We start from the raw sequence: 20765 nt of genomic DNA on the forward strand, positions 1-20765 counted from the left end.
AAAAGAATCTTTTAATCATAGACAAACTTATCATTTAAAAGAACATAACGAACAACCGATTGTACAAGAAGTATTAATAGAAAAAGCGAAAATATTTATTTATAAAATTAATTCTTTTATTGAAGGTAGAGAACAAAATTTATCATATATATATGAAATATGTTATGGATTGCAATATAAAACAGAAACATTCTTATTATCAGTTTTTATATTTGATTGCTATATACATCGGATTAATCAACTTACAAATAAAAATCATTATAAAAAAGTTAAACTTTTAGTAATCATATGTTCTATCTTATTAGCTTTAATTAAAACACAAGTTTTTAATGGTACCAGTATTATGTATTTAAATGATATACTCTATTTTTTAAATAAAATGAAAAATGATAAACTTAATTACACTTGTATAGAAATCTCAAATAAACAAATGGAAATATTAAAGCTATTACCTCCAAATTATAATAATTATTCAACATATACTGAATTAACTTATGTTTATTTTATTAATCTTAAAAATTGTGCAAAAAAATATCCTGCTATTAAAATATATTATATATTCTTAGAACATTTTGGATTCTTATATTTTATTTATGATGTTATTTATGCTTATTCCATGTATATAACAGCCGTAGGATCTTATATGCTCATACCCCCAAGCAGAATTGTTTCGACTATCATCTTATATTTTACAAACGCTTTTTATAATCGAATGACCAATAGTTTACTTTTTCAAGAAAAATTCTGTGAAGAAATTTTCAATCTACCTTTTGCAAATGATCTGTTCATGTGGGCTTACCTTTTTATGGATAACTTTATCTACTTTTTTGAAAATTGTGTTGTCCCAAATAAACATTATTCTTCCATATATTCCATATTCTATGAAACAGGAAGAATGTTAAATATTAGAACGGTATTCTAAACACATCGCAGGAAAAATTTCAACATTTTTTATTAACATTTTATTAAACTATAAAAAGGGTGTACATAATATATATATGTGGACATTTTTTGCCTTTGCATACATCTTTAACTTTTTTTCAAAATATGGTTAGCTAATATTTTATAAAGTATTAAGCTTTTTTTTAACCTGAACGGTGCATAAAATTTTGGCATTATAAATATTATACATACATACATACATACATACATACATATATATATATATATATATATATATATATATATATATATATATATATATGTATATCTATTTATTATTATTATTTATTTATTTTTTTATTTTTTTTTATTTTTTACCTGAACGGTTCATAATAATTTGTCTTATTTTTAATTTTTTTTAATAAATTAAAATTTTTTTATTTATTTTTCTCATTTTCACCTGAACGGTGCATATTTAATTTTAGGCTTATATAAAAACTATTTATTAATTAAAAAAAAAAAAAAAAAAAAGAAATATGTATAGATTTTCAAAATAAATAAGTGAACATACATATTAAACATATATGTACGTATGTTTTTTTTTTTTTTTTTTTTGAAATCATTGAAAAGATTAATTTAAATGATAAATTGTTTAATTTATAAATAAAAAAATTTGCATATATACATACATATATATATATACATTGAATAACAAAAAAAATAAAATCATGTGTAAAATATTGGATTTAATAAATATATATTTATTTATTGTCCAATTATAACGAAAAAAATAAAAATAAAAAAAAAAAGAAAAAAAAAAGAGTTTTTTTACATATGGAATATTTTAATTTTTTTTTCTATATGTAGGTCTATCAAATTGATCTTTTTTCTTCTCCTTGAATTTAATATTAGATTCAATATTATTCCATAAAGAATCTTTTCTAGATGTATCATTATCCAATAAATGTGTATATTTGGATTGTCCTTGTTTTCCAAATTTTCCTCTTCTTACTTGCAATACTTTTGGTAAGTTTTGTCTATCAATTTTATCTTCATATACTGGTTCATTATAATCTCTTAAATATATTTCTTCTTTTCCTTCTTCAAATAAATCTTGATAGAAACCTCCTTTATGATAATATTTTTGCATAAATAACATTTTTTTTTTCTTTTTCTTTTCTTTATTTGGTAATGTTTTATTATCTTGTATAATTTCTTTATCTGTCATTTTTCTTCTTTTCTCTATTTCTAATTCTAAGATTTCATATTTCTTTCTATCTAATTCATCTCTTTTTAATCTATTGATATGTCTTATTTTCCACAATTCGTATTCTTGTTCATTTAATTCTTCATCTTGTTCATCTTCCTCAAAATCTTCTTCTGAGGAAAAAACATTATTTTCTTTATTTTTTAATTTTTCTTCTAACATGTCTTGGTTTAAAACTTCTTTTATTGCATTTTCTTTTTTTTCTATTTCTATTAATTCTTTTTCTTCCTTTAGGTTTTGTAGGGCCTTTTTCTCTGCTTCTTCTTTGTTTTTATTTTCCATAAGAGTTCTTCGTGATGTTTTGAAGATGAATTCATGTTTCATAATTCTTTCGTTATTTCCTTCATTCATATAATCATCACCTGAAGCGGAATCGTCTTCTTCATCATCGTCCTCCTCATCGTCTTCATCATCATCATCATCGTCGTCTTCCTCATCATCTTCATCATCACCTTGATCGTCATCTTCATCATTATAATCACCTGCGTCTTTTTTATTATATTCCGTAATATTTTTTATAATATCTTCATATTCATCTACCTTTTTAACATTTTCTTCATTATGTTCATCTAATTTTTCATTTTCATTGTTATCAATTATGGTTACTTCTCTTCTTCTGCTTCTTATCCTTTCTTGATTATCTCCCCTTAAATCTGATAAGAAAAAATTGACATAATATTATATACATATGGATAATTATATAACATTAATATGTACATTTTGAATAAAAAAAAAATTGACATAATATTATATACATATAGATAATTATATAAAATTAATATGTACATTTTGAATAAATAAAAAATTCACATGACTTGTTCAGGTTTTTTTTTTTTTTTTTTTTTTTTTTTTTTTTTTCCTTGGCTTACTTTTATTTTTTAATCTTTCATATCTATTATCAATATTATTATTATGTTTAATATTTTGTGTAATTATATTTTTATTTTCATGTTCTTTTTTTATTATTGGTTCATTAATAACTTTGTTAAATTCTCTTTCGTCTTTTTCTTGTTCCTCTGGTTGGCTACGATCTCGTTTTTCTTCTTCTTCATCTTCATCGTCGTCTTCATCATCATCGTCTTCTCCTTTTTTTGCATAATGAGGTTTCTATAAGAACATTAATATAAATATATATAAATATATATATATATATATATATATGTGAGAAGTTGTATAAATAGGATTATATTAAAAATAATCACATAAATATATACATATGTATATTTTTTTTTTTTTTTTTCTTTAATATATATAATTACCTTTCCCGGGAAATATCTCCTTACGACTGTTTTTTCTTTGTTTTTATTTTTTTCATCATTTTTATTCAAATCGTCATTATCATCATTTACAACAAAATAATTTAAAAGTTCATTCACTGTGCTCATATTTTTTTTTTTTTTTTTTTAGGTTATATAAATGTTATTTAGTCTAATTAAATTATCCTTTTCTTGTTACTTTTATTCTGGGTTTTTTTTTTTTTTTTTTTTTTTTTTTTATCTTTACATTTTACATAATGGAAGTTCAAAAAAAAAAAAAAAAAAATATTATGTATATAAAATATTATATTATCATTTGAATATTTTATTAATAATCATAGCTTTAAAAAAAAAATTAAAAATATATAAATATATATATTAATAATATTTTATATATATATATATATAATATATAACATTAAAAATATTGATAAACTATAGTAAGTAAAAGCCTACATTATTATTATTATATATATATTATATATATAATGTATATTTTATTATTTGTTTGTTTAAAAAAGATATAAAAAAGAAAAAGTTTTTAAAATTTTAATTATGATATAAAAACAAAAAAATATATATATATATATATATTATATATTTATAATTATTTAATTGATACAAATTAAAATAATTTTAAAAAATATAGCGAGAATATATAAAAAAGTAATAATTCTATATACATTATAATAATATATTATATACAAGTAATAAAATGTATATATTTTTTTTTAGGAAAACATAATATTTATATATAATAATTGTATACACGTAAAAAAAAATAAAATAATATAATATAAAGATTTTTTAATTAAAAATAAAAGGATATATAAATATATACATATATATATATATATATATATATATATATATATATATATATATATATATATATAATTAAAAATAACAAAAAAAACAAATGCTTAATTAATAATTTAATTAGAAATTTTGAGAAGATAAAAAATTTATGTACATACATATATATATATATATATTATATATATGTGTATCCATTTTGTATTTCTTTTTATTAATACGATTTATTAAATAATAGATCTCTTATATTAATAAAGAAGTAATAAAAATGTGTTATGGATGAAAAAGAAAAAATAGTTTTTTGGTTTTCTAGAAATATTGTTATAAATGGATGTTCTTTAGATTTATAAGAAGTAGAATTTATTGTATTTGTCTGTTCATGATTAATATTTTGATGTAGATTTTTATTTTTTAATTTTTTCATGTTTGCAATTTTTTTATTATAATTATATATAAAATGAAATACATAATAAAGGAAGTACAAGATTTTCACAAGATTTTTGTGTATTTTTTTTATTAGCCTTTTTTTCTTTTTGTTTTTAAAAAGTATATCAAAATAAAGACCAAGGAAATTATTTTTATTTTTTTTTATAATATTTTTTATGTTAAAGATAATATTTTTATCACACTCAAATGTCATATTAAAATAAATACAGCACATTTCAATTTTTATAATATTTTCTTTTCTTATAACAGCATGTTTTTTTTTACTCTTTATTTGAACAATGATATCATCACAAAATAATATTAGCATGTCTTCTTTTTTGTCATACAGATAATTGAGGATTATGTAGTTGTATCTGAGAAGGGAAGCAAATCAAATAAAAAAAAAATAAACATAAATAAATAAATATATAAATAAATAAATATATAAATAAATAAATAAATAAATATATATATATATATTTTATAATACTTACAGTGGGTGGTTTTTAAAAATTTCCCATTTTTTGATAGAGCAATGGTTAAACAAAATTTTATTCTTTTTATAAATTGGAAAGTACGTAATTATTTGATCTTTCTTCTCATATGAATGTAAAGAATCCTGCATAAATAAATTAAAAAAAATAAAATAAATACATACATACATACATATACACATATAATATTTATGTTCAAAGTTTTTTTTTTTTTTTTTTTTGAGATTACCTTCATTTTTATAGATTTTATTTCTTTCATTGTTGAAGTAAAATAATTAATAATATGCTTCTTATCAAGGTCAAAAAATAAATCATGATTTTTATAATTTTTTATTATATTATCATTATTATTATATAGAAAATTATTAATGCCTGACATTATATCCTTTCCAAATGATTTTATTGTATTATTAAATAAATTAAAATTTGAATAATTATATTTTTCTTTATCTTTTTCCTTTATATTTTTTATTTCTTGATCTTGTTTTATATTTTGATGTATAACAATATTATTATCAATAATATCATCTTCATTATTGTCATAAGAATTATAATCACTATTATTTGTTGAATAATTTAATATATATCTTTTTTTATTATTATGTATATAAAAAAGTTTTTTGTTTATATTCTGTATTTTTTTTTTTCTTTTTGATTTTATATATGCATTTGAATCACTATAAGTTTGTAAATCATTCCAAATTTTAAAAAGATTTTCATGTCCAGTTGTTTTTATTTTATTTTGTAATAATAAACTTTTATATTTCCTAGATAAAAATATTTGACTTTCAATTTCTGTTTCTTTATTAAAATATTTTTGTGTTTGTGTAGTATGATCAACAAGTTTATTTGTTTTATTATCTATATTTACACTATTATTATATTTATAATATATTATATCATCTTGTATTATATGATTTTCTTTTTCTTCATGTACTCCTTTAATAATATATTGTGAAATATTAAACTGATTTCCTCTTTTTTGTATTTCTTCTTTCAAAGTTTTAAGACTATTTGATATATCAATGTTAAAAATTTTACTATTGTCTATAATAACATGAAAAAAATTATAATAATCATGTAGATATTTATTTATTAAATTCATTCTTGTTAGATAAAAGAAAAAATTTTTATATAATTCTTTTAAATAAAAATTAAATATGTAATTAAAAATGTTCAATATATCATTTTCTTTAACATTTTTTAAATTGAATGATGATAATACAAAGTCTGCATCTTTTATATCATAAAAATAATTTAAAATATAATACATATTATCTTTTTCTTGTTCATTTTTATTTATATATATATTTACATTTCTTTTCATTTTATTATATGATAAATTAATATTTAATGTACTAATATATAAATTATTAATTTTTATTTTCTTCTTCTTTTTTATATTACAAGAAAATAAAGATTCTTTTTTTTTAATACACAATGGACATTTTATATTTGTATTTTTTCTCATATTTGAATAAATCATTTTTTTATTACATAGGCAAATATTTTTATATATTACATTTAGATATTTTATTATATTTTCATTTTTTGATTTTTTTGTTTTTTCTTCATTTAATTTATTTTCATCAATGTTAAGAAATATAAAATTATCTTCTTGTAGCTTTTCTTTTTTGTTTGTTATTTTTTCAGATCTTTTTTTCTTAATAAATCCACAAATATAATTATAAAAAAAATATATGTCTTCTACATGTGTTGATGACAAATGTATATAAATAGGTGATAAGGAAAAAGAAAAATTTTTTATATAAAAAGAATATTTATTATTATAAAAGTATTGTATTTCTATATTTATTAAATAATCCATATTATTATTATTATTATTATTATCACAATATGTATTAACACATTTGTCATTTTCAGAACGGTTTTTTTTTTTCTTATCTACATTCAAGTCATTTGTATGATAATGATTTTTATTTTGATTTATATTCTTTTTAAAAAATATTTTATTTATTTCTGGTGATAACATATATAGTAAGAGAATATCTTTAATGGAGAGAAAAATATGATACGATACGTTATAAGTATTTTTTTTATTTATAGCTAAATTTATGTTATTTAATATTAATGTAAATATGTGTGCATTTTTTTTTTTTTTTTCATATATTATATATGTATTAAGTTGTCTATCATTTTTATTGTTTGTTTTTTCATTATCTCTTTGATTATATAAAATAGATGATATATTATTTTGTATCTCAACATTTATTTTTTTATTTACATTTATTTTGTTATCTTTTGCTTTGTAATTTATTATATTATTTATATATTTATCATATTCATTATTTATATTATTATCCTTTTTTTTTAAAGATATCATATTATCATCCATTGTATTTATATTATTATAACCATATTCATAAGAAATATTCCTATGTGATGAATAATTGTTTATATAATTTTCATTATGATAATTATTTATATAAGAATAACTATGAAAATCATTAGAATGTCTTGATTCATATTTGTTTCGATTAATATAATTATCTTGTATTATTACAGATGTGAAAAAATGGAATCTTATATCCTTTTTTAGATGTATATAGTAATTATATTCTTCTATAGGATCAGTTTCTTTATTATTTTTTTCTTGCTTATGATTTATAATATAAAATATATTTTTATTATTTTTTTCATATAAGTGAATATTTCTGCTATATGTATGATAACCACAAAGATATTTCAACATATAATAATAATAATAATAATAATAATAATAATTTTTATTATTATTGTGAATAAATATATTATTTTTTTTATTTTTTTTATTTTTATTATTTTTTTTATTTTTATTATTTTTTTTATTTTTATTATTTTTTTTATTTTTTTTTTTTTTTGTTGCTGTATCATCTTTTATGTTGAATTGAATTTTTATACATTTCTTATGAATATATGTTAATATTTTCCATGCCATATATGTCATACCTTGTTTAATAAAACAGTGTTTTTTAAAAAACTTAAAAAGACTTTTACGTTTATGTTTATTATATTCACAATTATTAATAATATTTCTATATATATTATTTAAAAATATGTAACCCTTATTTCTTCTTATAAATGTAATTTTTTTTTTTCCTTTATATCTTTTTATTATTTCAATAAATTTGTTATATCTTATATTCTGTCCTATATAATATTCATTACATATATATTTTTTGGGAGATATTATATTATCTTTATATATATGATCCGTTTTATCATATGTTGTTATATCTTCTTCTTTTTTTATAAAATATTGATTTTGTTTATGAAGAGTGTTCATGTTTATCTTTCCTTTTACTTGTATGAGATTATCTACAATATTTGAAATATAAATGAATAATTTTTTTTTTTTTTGGATTAGAAATATTTGTATGTAAGTCGTTTTCTTTTCTTCTTTGTTGTTATATTTTATTACATATCTTTTGTTATGATTCTTTTTATTTTTTAAGGAAAAATGAAAAAGATTATATGATTCAAGGTTATCACAATTGTAAAAATTATCACAATTATAACAATTATCATAATCATTCATATTATCACAATTGATATTATAAAATACGTCCGTTTGATCATCATCATGAAAAGCATTAAGACAGTACTTATTATCATCTTTATAATTTGTATTTATTATAAAAAAACAATCTTTAATATCATTATTTTTCCTCATTGAAAAGAATATCATACTTTTTTTCTCAACACTACGAAATAAATGTTCATTATCTTTTATATATTTTTTAAAAGAATAATTATGTTTGTATATAAAATCAAGATATTTTTTAGATGATAATATATTTGTTTTATTTTGTATATCATATGATATATATTCTTGAGTACTATTTTTTTCATCTCCAGAAGATTCTTCATCACTACTATACAAATTAAAAATATTTAGGAAAAAATTTTCTTTCATTTTTTTTTTTGTTTTATTCAAATTTTGTGTTTTTTGTATTTCTTTGATGGAATGAAATGTCTCTTTCTCATGATATCGAGCATTATAAATATTATTATAAATATTATTATCATTATTGTTGTTATTATTATTGTTATTATTATCATTATTGTTGTTATTATTATTGTTGTGGTTTATTTTATTTTTTGTCTGGTCCATCGTCTTTTTTATTATGTAAATCATTTCACTCATGTCGAATATATCAAAAAGGATTTCTCTTTCTGTGTCGTTGTATATAAATATTTTTTTGACACTTTCTTCTTCATCATCATCATCATAATAATTCTTATCATCATTATAATAATTCTTATCATCATAATAATAATTCTTATCATCATCATCATAATAATTCTTATCATCATCATAATAATAATTCTTATTTTCATCATCATAATAATTCTTATTTTCATCATCATAATAATCCTTATTTCCATCATCATAATAATCCTTATTTTCATGATATCCATTATTGTGTTCGTGTTCTATAAATTTTTTACCATATGAATGCACACCTATTTGATCACTTTTTGATTCATTTTTTATATATTTATATATATTCATAACATTATTTTTTTCTATATTATGATTTACATATAATTTATTACTATTATAATTATTTATATATGATATGTACTTTTCAAATTTATATCTATTATTTATATATTCAGATATAATAATATACATACTATTATGAAATATATTTTTCTTATAATTTCCTTGTAAGTTATATCCTTTGCATACTGTAATTTTTAGATGAATATATGAAACATGGTATGTTTCTTTGTCTGTTTTGATACAAACATAATTATTATTATTATTAATATTATTAATATTATCATTATTAATATTATCATTATTATTACGTTTCTGTTCTGTTGTGTCTTCATTTAGTTTTATATTTTTTTTATTTTGAAAACATAAGATGACCGTCGATTCTTTGCTTATATCCACTCTTCCACTTATAAAAAGATAATTACTAATATCATCACCATTACTGATATAAAAAAAAAAATTTTTATCTTCATGTTCAGATATTAAATTAATGACACTAGTGGAGTGTCTAGGGTAATCATAAGTCCTTTTGCTTTTATTTATTTCATTTTCAGTTGTTTTATAATTTCCATTATTGTTATAAAAATTATAAGGATAGCACATGACTATATTATAATTTGTATTATTTATAAGAATAAAATATGGATGAATAAATATAATTTGTTTAATAAAATTATTGCATGGACTTAACATATCATTTTTTTTATCAAAAAAATTGTTATATAAGTAATTATTATTATGATAATATTTTGTATGGCATGTTATATTATCTGTATTTTTTTGTGTCATATTATTTGTATTATTATTTGTATTATTATTTGTCATATTCTGAGATCCCTTTTCTATATTATAATATGAAATAATTGAAGACATATTAAGCTTATCATTTATATAATTAGATATCTCATTTTTTCGTTTCCAACATATTATCATATATGTCTTAACATCGTTTGAATTATTTTGATTATTTCCTTTTATTTTTATCTCTATATTTGTATTAGAATATATATTCTCTATTTTTTTATTCTCCATAATAATACATTTACATGGTTCATAAAAAAATGATTCAAACTTTTTAATTTTTTTAAGAGGATATATATATGGTTCATCCACTCCCTTTTTTATATTACTATTATATTTATCTTTGGTCCTAAAAAATATTTTATGATCATTAATTTGTATATCCTTCACACATATATCATATAAAAAAATAACAGTGTGACATGTTATAATCATTTCTTTATTTAATCTAAAATAATTTACATAAAATATTTCTTTTCTATTTTCACAAGAAATTATATTATTCTCTATAAGTGGTATTATATCACTCTTTTTTTTTTTTTCATCTTTTTGATACATTATTTTAAATTTATTTACATCATTAAATTCATTCGATGATACATTTAATGTAATATCGTGAAAAAATATATCTTTCTTTTGAAATGAATTAATTTTCTCTATCTTATTCTGACATTTAAAAAATACTTGTAAAGGTAGAAGATTTAATAATCTTACATGTGTATCTATATGTATATATATCGAATTATTATTCTTCATAGCTGTCATATCTATAATAAACTCTATATCATTATTATCATAATTAATATGAGTATTGTTTAAAAATAATTTAATATATTTTCTTTCTATCAAACTGAATAATTGATAAGTATTATTAGGCATGTGTTCCATATGAATGTCATCATTTTTATATTTCTTTTGATAATCACATTTTTTTTGATCATCACATTTTTTTTCATGTTCTTGTCCTTGACATAGATTAAAATAAAAAAAATCTGTCCATTTTTTATATTCTTTCAAGGGTAGATGTTTTTTATAATAAAGGTCCTTATTACAAATAATATGATGCAAATCATCATAAAAATAATTTGTATTCCCATTTTTGTTGTTATGGTTTATGTTTTTATTTAAATTAAATATTTTATTAATTTCTTTTTGTTTTCTTTTAACATTTAAATGAATGTTGTTTTTGGAATGGAATCTATTATCATATGTAATTTTTTGAAATCCTTGATATATATTAATACATTGTGAAACAAACAATTTCTTTTTATAAAAAAGTAAGATACAGAATGGTTCTTGAATATCTTGAAAATTGTTTATATAATTATTTTTTTTAGAATATAATAACGTCTTATAATTTTTATATAAAAAAATTATATCAAAATTGGTATTATTATATATACATACATTAGTAATAAAATGAAATATATTATTTTTTCTATACATAATTAAATTATCTTTTTTTATATAATATTGTTTTAAAACTGGAAAGATGTATAGAGGTTTTTCATATATTTTTTTCTTCTTGTCTTCATTTATATTTCTTAAACTTTCTATATATTCTTTTCTCTTTGTTGTTGTTGTTGCTGTTTTTTTTTTTTTTTTTTTTTTTTTATTTATATAAAACATTAGTAAGGGATTCTCATTATCATTGTTTAAATAATATATATCTTTGGATTGATAAAAAAATATTTTTTCTTTATAATTATTTAATAATAAATATATGTTTGCAAAATTATAATATATATCTTCATCACATTGAAAAAGATTTTTTTTATTCTTTATAATTTGTAGTGTATCATATTTTTTATTTTTTTCTTTAATATGAATATTTATGAAGTCATCACCTTCTAACATCACATTATTGTTATAAATATAATCATGTTTATTTTTATGTTTATTTTTATGTTTATTTTTATTTTTATTTATTTTTTTATTTTTATTTATTTTTTTATTTTTTTTTTTTATTTTATCATTGCATATATAATTATTCATATCCATTACACATTCATACATATATAAAATTTTTCGCATCACATTTTTTGTAATAAATACATTAAGAATATCATTTTGAAGTATAAAAAAAAAATTATTTTGTTCTTTACGTTTTATATAAATAAATGTTATATACATTTTCTTTACAAATTCTTCATTTATATTATTCTTTGAAAAAAATATATCTACATATAAAGAGATATGTATTTTTTTAAAAATTGTATCATTATCCTTTTTATTAAAACAACATGTATAAAAAAAAGATCCATAAGTATTTATATTTACAATTTTATATTTATCATATATTTCTTTTTCTTTATAACAATATATAGGTTTATATAAATTTAAAGAACATTTATATATATCTATATTTAAAAATAAAATTGAATGATAAGATATATTTATTTTTTCTTTTTTTATTTTACATATATATTTATTACATAATATTTCCCTACATAATTTATCAAAAAATAATACATTCATATCTTCATAATATTTTATAAAATAATTTATTTCTTTCAATTTATTTATTAAATATAATAAATCTTTTAATGTTATATTTATATTCAAATTATTTATTTTTATATTCATACAAAGAGGATTCGAACAATCTGCATCTCTTTTTATTTTATCCATTTGATTATTTTCTTTATTTATATTATGTAATAATAAAGAATATTCATTTTTATTACATCTTTTTATATTTGACTTGTGATATAAAAATCTTGTATCATGTATAACATTTTTAAATGAATTATTTGTAAATATAGATCTATTCATATTTATATTTTCATATCTATTCATATTTATATTTTCATATCTATTCATATTTATATTTTCATATCTATTCACATTTATATCTTCATATCTATTCACATTTATATCATCATATATATTCACATTTATATCATCATATCTATTCACATTTATATCATCATATTTATCGTCAGGTTTATTTTTTTTATTCAAATGACCTGTCTCAGTAATAACCATATCATCTGCATATATATCCTTAAAAGTAAAATAATTGAATTTTATTTTTTTTATCTTATTCAAAAAATATATATCCTTATTATAATTACAATTTAGTTGTATATTCATATTCGAACTTATAAGATATGATATATTAGAACTTATTAAATATAATTTATTACTTTTTTTTATCATAAAATCTATCTCAATTTTTTCATTATATATATCATTTATATTATCATATAAATGTTTTAAAATATATGGTAAATTTGAATATGCATTATTTGTCATACAATACCCATTTTGTTTTATTTCTTTAGTATATATATTATTAGAAAAAATAGGATCTTCATAAGATGATATATTATTATGATTCACACATTTGATATTATCTACATTTTTATTATTATCTATCACATTATTAACATCAAACAAGTAACCATTTATAGACATATACTTTTTCTTGTCAACAATATAAAGAAACATATTTTTCCATGTATTAAATAAAAGATTAATATAAAAATATCCTTTATATAAAATACATAATTCATTGTTGTATTCCTTTTTATTATTATTATTAAAATATACATTATTTTTTTTTTTTTTTTTTTTTATATGTCTGTAAAATAATTTCGGAGGATATGTGATATATTCATAAAACATAAAATTAAATATAAAAGATAATTGTTTAATGTTTATATTTATTTTATATGTATTATTATATTTTATATAACTACTATAATAATTAAAATCTGTAGATTTTATATTTTTCATTTTTTTATATAAATATAAATATATTAGCATATCATAATAATTATTCTTATGACCATTTTCTTTATCCCTTATGGTATATATTTTTTTATTTACATATGTATTTTTTTTTTCATTTACATATGTATTTTTTTTTTCATTTACATATGTATTTTTTTTTTCATTTATATATTTATATTTATTTTTATTTATATTTTTTGCTTTAATATATAATGATGATAAAAATTTTTTTGTATTCAACCTTTTTATATACCTTTCAAATTTTATGAGTTTAGTTATTTCATATATAAATAAATTTTTATCAGTTACAAAATAAAAAATATATAAATTATATAATTGAAAGATATCAGTATTTATATAAACACTTTTAATTTTTATGTTAATATGATTCCATATTTGTTTACCAATAAAATTATCTTTAGATCTTTTATAAAATATTTCACAACATTCATTTTGTTTTAATTTTTTATTTTTTTTTTCATTCAATATAAAAATATTTCTTTTTATTTCTTTTTTTATTAATATATCAAATTGAGAACTATTTAAATATAAATATTTATTATTTTGTCTGGATATAATATTTATATATTCCTGTTTATTTATTTTTTTATGATACATTATTATATTATTTGGATACTCATATAAATAACTTAATATCATAGGTATGAATCCTTTCATATGTGTTATTATGGTGTCTTTTCTATTTATATATTTTATAATATCTATATTAAAATATCTACTATATATATAAAGCATATTACTTTTTAAATAATTATTTTTTATATATATATGTAAATTTAAAAAGTGAAATATAATATGGATATCTTTACACATATTTCTTTTATCTTTTTTATTACATTCTCCTTTTTTTATATTATATATATTTGGATGATCCATCTTCTTTTGGATACCTTCAAAATTTTTATTATCATTACAATATAATATGTATTCAACCATATTTTTACTACTACTATTATTATTGTTGTTGTTTTTATTATTTATATTTATATTTTTATTTATATTTTTATTTTTATTTTGGTTTTTTTGTGTGTGTAATAAATTACAATATAACTTATCATAAAAATATTCTACATTATTATTTAATAAATTATCAACTACTACTTGCTGTAATAAATTAAAATCTTCTGGACACATATGTATGACACCACATAAATAAATGTTGAGAAAAAAAAGAGGATTTTTTTTTTTATATAAAACATTTCTATAATATTGAATGAGAAGATGGAAATTATTCATGACCATATTTTTTATTGGATATGAAAAACAAGAATTATTTAAAAAATATACTAATATTTTATCATATAATCTAATTTTATTATCTTGTTTTTTAAATATATATTTATTTTTTATATCTATATTTCTACTTTTAAAAATTAAAAATTTATTATTATTATAAATTGATGGAATATATAAAATTACATTATTAAAATGTAAATTATATTTATTCAAACTTATAATCATATTTTTCATTTTTTTCTTTTCTATTCTATAAATATTATTATATGAACAAAAATTCTTTGATTCATATCCTTTCTTATATTTTGCATCTTCCATTTCAAGCATATTTTTTAAAATAATATAATTACGTAGTCTAAACATATTACACACTTCATCTTCAAAAAAAATATAATATTTTTTATCATTACAAATTTGTTTGTTACTATCATATGTGTTTAAAATTATATTATTATTACCATCATATGTGTTTATCACTTTATTATTATTACCATCACATGTGTTTAAAATTATATTATTATTACCATCATATGTGTTTATCATTTTATTATTATTATTACCATCATATGTGTTTATCATTTTATTATTATTACCATCACATGTATTTATCATTTTATTATTATTTATTATTTTTTTTATTATTTTTTTTATTTTTTTTTGTTTTATTTCATATGGATGCTTTAAAGAAAATATATTTAAAAAATCGGTTAAAATATATTTATTCAAAAAATTAAAAAAATCATTCGTCTTATATATAATAGAAATATTGTTACAATATATTTTAGTATTTGTATTATATCTTTTTATATTTTTTATAACCTCATCATATATATCTTCTTTAATATTATAAAGGTTGTCATCAAAAGGTTTATTAATATGATAAACAAGTGTATTCTTATCATAACGTTTTAATAATTCATATGTGAAATCTATATTTCTTATTGTAGTTATCAAACCAAAATAAGGTGACTCATCATTATTGTAAGGACTATCATATTTATTTATTTTATTTATTCTTTTGATGTTACTTTCATTTGTTTCAAAATCATTATAATCATATCTTTTAAACCTACACATATTAAACATTTTATTCTTATATAATCTTTTATATATTTTGAATGCATAAAAATCGATGAACAACTTAATAAAATTATTTTTTTTTATATTATATTTATGTAACAGATCAAAATAATATATACATATATTACTACATAAATATATTTCATATTGATTTTTTAATATATCCTCATTTTTTTTTATATTTATTATTTTTTCTAAACTATTATAAACATTATCAAATGATATAAATGTAATATGACTTTTTAATTTTATATGGATAATATATTTTAAAAGATGATATAATTCAAATACTGATGTCTTTTTTTTTTTTTTATTATAAAAATTGTAATATGTATATATTTTATTTGTATCTTTTCTTTTGAAATTTATAGGTATTGTTGTCTCTGATACTGTCATCTTATTATTATTATTATGCTCTCCTTCATATTGATAATATGATTTATTATGAATGACTTTATTATTTAGAAAGAATAAATCTTTAATATTATAATTATTCAAATGTTTATCTTCATTATTATCTTCATTATTATCATCATTATTATCATCATTATTATCATCATTATTATCTTCATTATTATCATCATATATATATTTTTTCTCTTTATTTTTCTCCAATGATATATTCCTTATATTCCTTAAAAAATAATTCTTTTTAAATAAGATATGATGATATATGTTTTGTTTCACTTTTCTTTTTCTTTTCTCTTCATTTATGAATTTTTTTTTTTTTGTACTTTTATAATTTAATTTTATATTATCTAAATAAATAATTCTTCGTATGGCAATATATATTTGATAAATAATAAAATTAAGAAAAATTATTTTAACATTATTAATTATATTTATATCAATTTCCTTGTCACTAATTTTTAAATATAAATCACAAGGAGGGTTAACATTATATTTATTCCTATCATTTGAAAGTTTTTTATTTCGTTTTGTATATGGCATATAATTTTTGTTCTTTTTTTTTTCAAAGACACAAACATCTCTCAGAATATTGCAACATGATAACAGTTGAACTTTTAGATTATTAAAATAAAAATAATGATTATTCAAATAATATGTTTTATAAGACAAATATCTATTATTTAATTTAATTTTTAAAAAATAATACAAGTTAAATGTAATAAACAAAGGTGATATTATATTATCATTTATTACATTTTTATTATTTCCTTTATTTGTATATAAAACATTACAATTATTATTAATAACATTATATTTGTTTGAAATACAAAAAAATTGTAATGAAAAATTTGTGCAAATTAATTTAATAATAAAAAGTGAACTTTTTTTTTTGTTTTTTCTTTTTTTTTCTTCGTATTCTTGTTTATGATCAGTAGTTGTATATTCATATAATTTTTTTTTATTCACTCGACATTTTTCTCTTAATACATTTCTCATACAACAATTAAAAATATGTGTACTTTTTTTTTTTCTTAAATAATATATACAATATAAATAATAAATAAAATTTAAATGTGTAGGTAAAATATAACCAACAAAATTAGGAACATATATAGTAACAATAATGTTATTATCATTATAAAATTTTTTATTATATAAATGTTCTCTTTCTATTTCTTTTTCTCTTTCTCTTTCTCTTTCTATTTCTATTTCTCTTTCTATTTCTCTTTCTATTTCTCTTTCTCTTTCTATTTCTCTTTCTATTTTTAATATAATATTTATTTTTTCACATAATGAATATTCATATAAAATATCCTCTTCATAATAAACACTAGTAAATAATATATTATTTAAATATATATATCTTTCTCTTTCTATCTTTTCTTTCTCTATATCCTTATAAATATTATCTACATTATATTGATCACCACATCCATGGTGTTTTATTTCTATACATGTATCATTCTTACTATTTTTTTTTTTTATCTCTTGAATTTCTATTTTTATAATTTCTTCCTTATCAATCATTTGTGATTTATCATAACACAACTCTTCGTTTCTATTTTTTATAAAAATAATGTTTTCATTTAATATTATATTTTTATTTATATTTTTATTGAGGAACAAACGAAACGTTTCAATATATATATCACTACAAAAAAGAGAATTCACCAAAAAATTATCATAATTATTATTATATTTATTTGTTGTAGTATCATACTCTTTTTTACTTACACACAAATGAGTAATTAATAATTCCTTTTGTATTATTTCGTATAATTCCAACATTTCTTTTATTTCAAAAATAATAAAAACGTTTCTTAAAGACAAAGAATTTTTAAAATTTTGATATATTTTTAAAATGAAGTTACATTCTTTTTCATCTTCTTTCATAAATATTTCCTCATCAAAATAATTCATTTTTTTTTCTCCTTCTTGATCTTTATTCATATGTTCATTAGACTCGCCCATACCATAAATACTCCTCTGATCAATATTTATATCACTATAATTATAATTATTATTTAATATCGTATTCTCATTGTTTCGAATATTATTTAAAGGACACGTCTTCTCCTCCTCTAAATATATTTCATTTTTTATTTTATTATTATTATTATTATTTATATTTATTTTTATATTGTTATTATTTTTCTTTTTTTCCTCACCAATGCGAATTACATTTTTTTCTGAACAAGTCAGGAGATAATTGAAAAATAGCTCGAAACGGTCAGGTAATTTTTTTTCACTTGTATTATTATAATAGCATACATTATTATTACAATGATTATTATTTACATATTTTTTTTGTATTATATGTAATTTATGAATTTCATTTTTTAAAAGTAATTTATTTTTTAAATATAAATGAATAAATAAATAATTAAAAAAAAAGGAACAGTTTAAAAAGCAGTTATAATAATTTTTATTTTCATTTTGTGCTGTTGTTTTTTTTTCATAATTTACATAACTGGTGTGTTCATTCCTTTCAATAATTTTTATTAAATCGTTTATAAAATGGTCATTGTTTATATAATTTAATAAATAACAAATTTCTTTCAATTCGCATGTCTTAAGGTTTATATGGAAAAAAGGAAAAAAAAACTTATTGGTATGATTATCCAATATAATGGTTGGATGTTTGATGTGTATTAAATTATTGTGATGATTATTTTCTTTAAAAAGAATAATTTTTTTACAAAATATATTAAACGTGTTATAGGAACATAAATTATTATATATTTTTTGACATGTGTTATGTTCAACATTATCGTATGTGTGATTCTCCATATTATTATTGTTATTTGTTTGATTATCTTGGGCATTTAAATTTTGGATTTCTCCCTTTGATATAATTTGATCTTTCTTTTGAACAACATTTTGTTGAATATTTGTTATAGTATCTGTGAGTGTATTATAAAAAACAGATAGATCATAAAATTTTATATTATATACATTTATACTTTTAGAAATATTTTTTTTATTATCACAATATTTTATGTGCCTATGTTTATAGTTATAATATATATTTACATGTACTTGTTCAATTTTAATATAATAAAATTTAAAAAATATTTTAATAAACCAATATAATAATAACTTAAAAAATATGTAATATAATATTCTACATATAATATTTTGATTAGCTAATTTAAAATAAATATTATAATAAGAATTATATTGTTCAACCTGCGAATAATTTATGGATACCTTTACAGATTTTATAAATATCTCTTGTTTGTTTTTTCTAGAGACATTAATATTTTGTTCCTTATTATATTCATTGGAATGGTTATCATTAAGTCTATTACCAATATATTCTTTTTTAAAAGTTTTAGAATTATTTATAATATCATCATTATGATGATTATAATTATCACATATGTCATTATTCTTATTGTTACAAGTACAACTACTACAACAACTACAACTACAAATACTACAACAACTACTACTATAACTACTAATGCTATTATTTATTTTTTTATTTATTTTTTTATTTTTTTTTTTATTTTTTATTTTAATTTTATTATTGTCATCCTCATTTGTTTTCTTGTTAAAGATTAAAGCAAGGAACCTTTTTATAAAATAAAAATGAAAAAGAATCTTTCTTATTTCAATGTTTTTTAAAGGTATATTATAAATTATTAAACTCTTAAAGAAGAGAAAATTTATTTTTATTGCATCTATCTCAAATGAGGTGTTCTTTAATATATTAAAGAAGTTCATCTTTCGAAGGTTCAAAATAAATAATAAAATGAGGCACTCCCACGAGGATACAACATGGATGGCCACATTTAATAAAAGAATAAAATTAAATGAAACAAATT

At 17.3% G+C, this 20765-nt stretch overlaps 3 protein-coding genes across 3 annotated transcripts in view; 1 reads left to right on the forward strand and 2 right to left on the reverse strand.

Moving 5' to 3' along the window:
- Positions 1 to 922, forward strand: part of PADL01_1323000 (conserved Plasmodium membrane protein, unknown function) — a gene marked incomplete at both ends in the record, with an annotated part of 1554 nt that extends 632 nt beyond the window's left edge. Inside the window, one exon of the mRNA XM_028683774.1 lies at positions 1 to 922. This exon is cut by the window's left edge and continues 632 nt beyond it. Coding sequence (XP_028539919.1) covers positions 1 to 922 — 922 coding nt within the window.
- An 804-nt stretch (positions 923 to 1726) lies between these two features.
- Positions 1727 to 3534, reverse strand: PADL01_1323100 (micro-fibrillar-associated protein, putative; the record flags this gene model as incomplete). Its single annotated transcript, XM_028683775.1, has 3 exons — positions 1727 to 2802; positions 3019 to 3256; positions 3409 to 3534. The coding sequence occupies 3 exons, from the start codon at positions 3532 to 3534 to the stop codon at positions 1727 to 1729; spliced, it is 1440 nt and encodes a 479-aa protein (XP_028539920.1).
- A 901-nt stretch (positions 3535 to 4435) lies between these two features.
- On the reverse strand, positions 4436 to 20664 carry PADL01_1323200 (conserved Plasmodium membrane protein, unknown function; the record flags this gene model as incomplete). Its single annotated transcript, XM_028683776.1, has 3 exons — positions 4436 to 5021; positions 5142 to 5266; positions 5371 to 20664. 3 exons carry the CDS (start codon positions 20662 to 20664, stop codon positions 4436 to 4438), a joined length of 16005 nt encoding a protein of 5334 aa, XP_028539921.1.
- Positions 20665 to 20765: the final 101 nt, after the last annotated feature.

Source organism: Plasmodium sp. gorilla clade G2 (assembly GCF_900097015.1).
Source record: "Plasmodium sp. gorilla clade G2 genome assembly, chromosome: 13".
NCBI lineage: Eukaryota > Apicomplexa > Aconoidasida > Haemosporida > Plasmodiidae > Plasmodium > Plasmodium adleri (nom. inval.).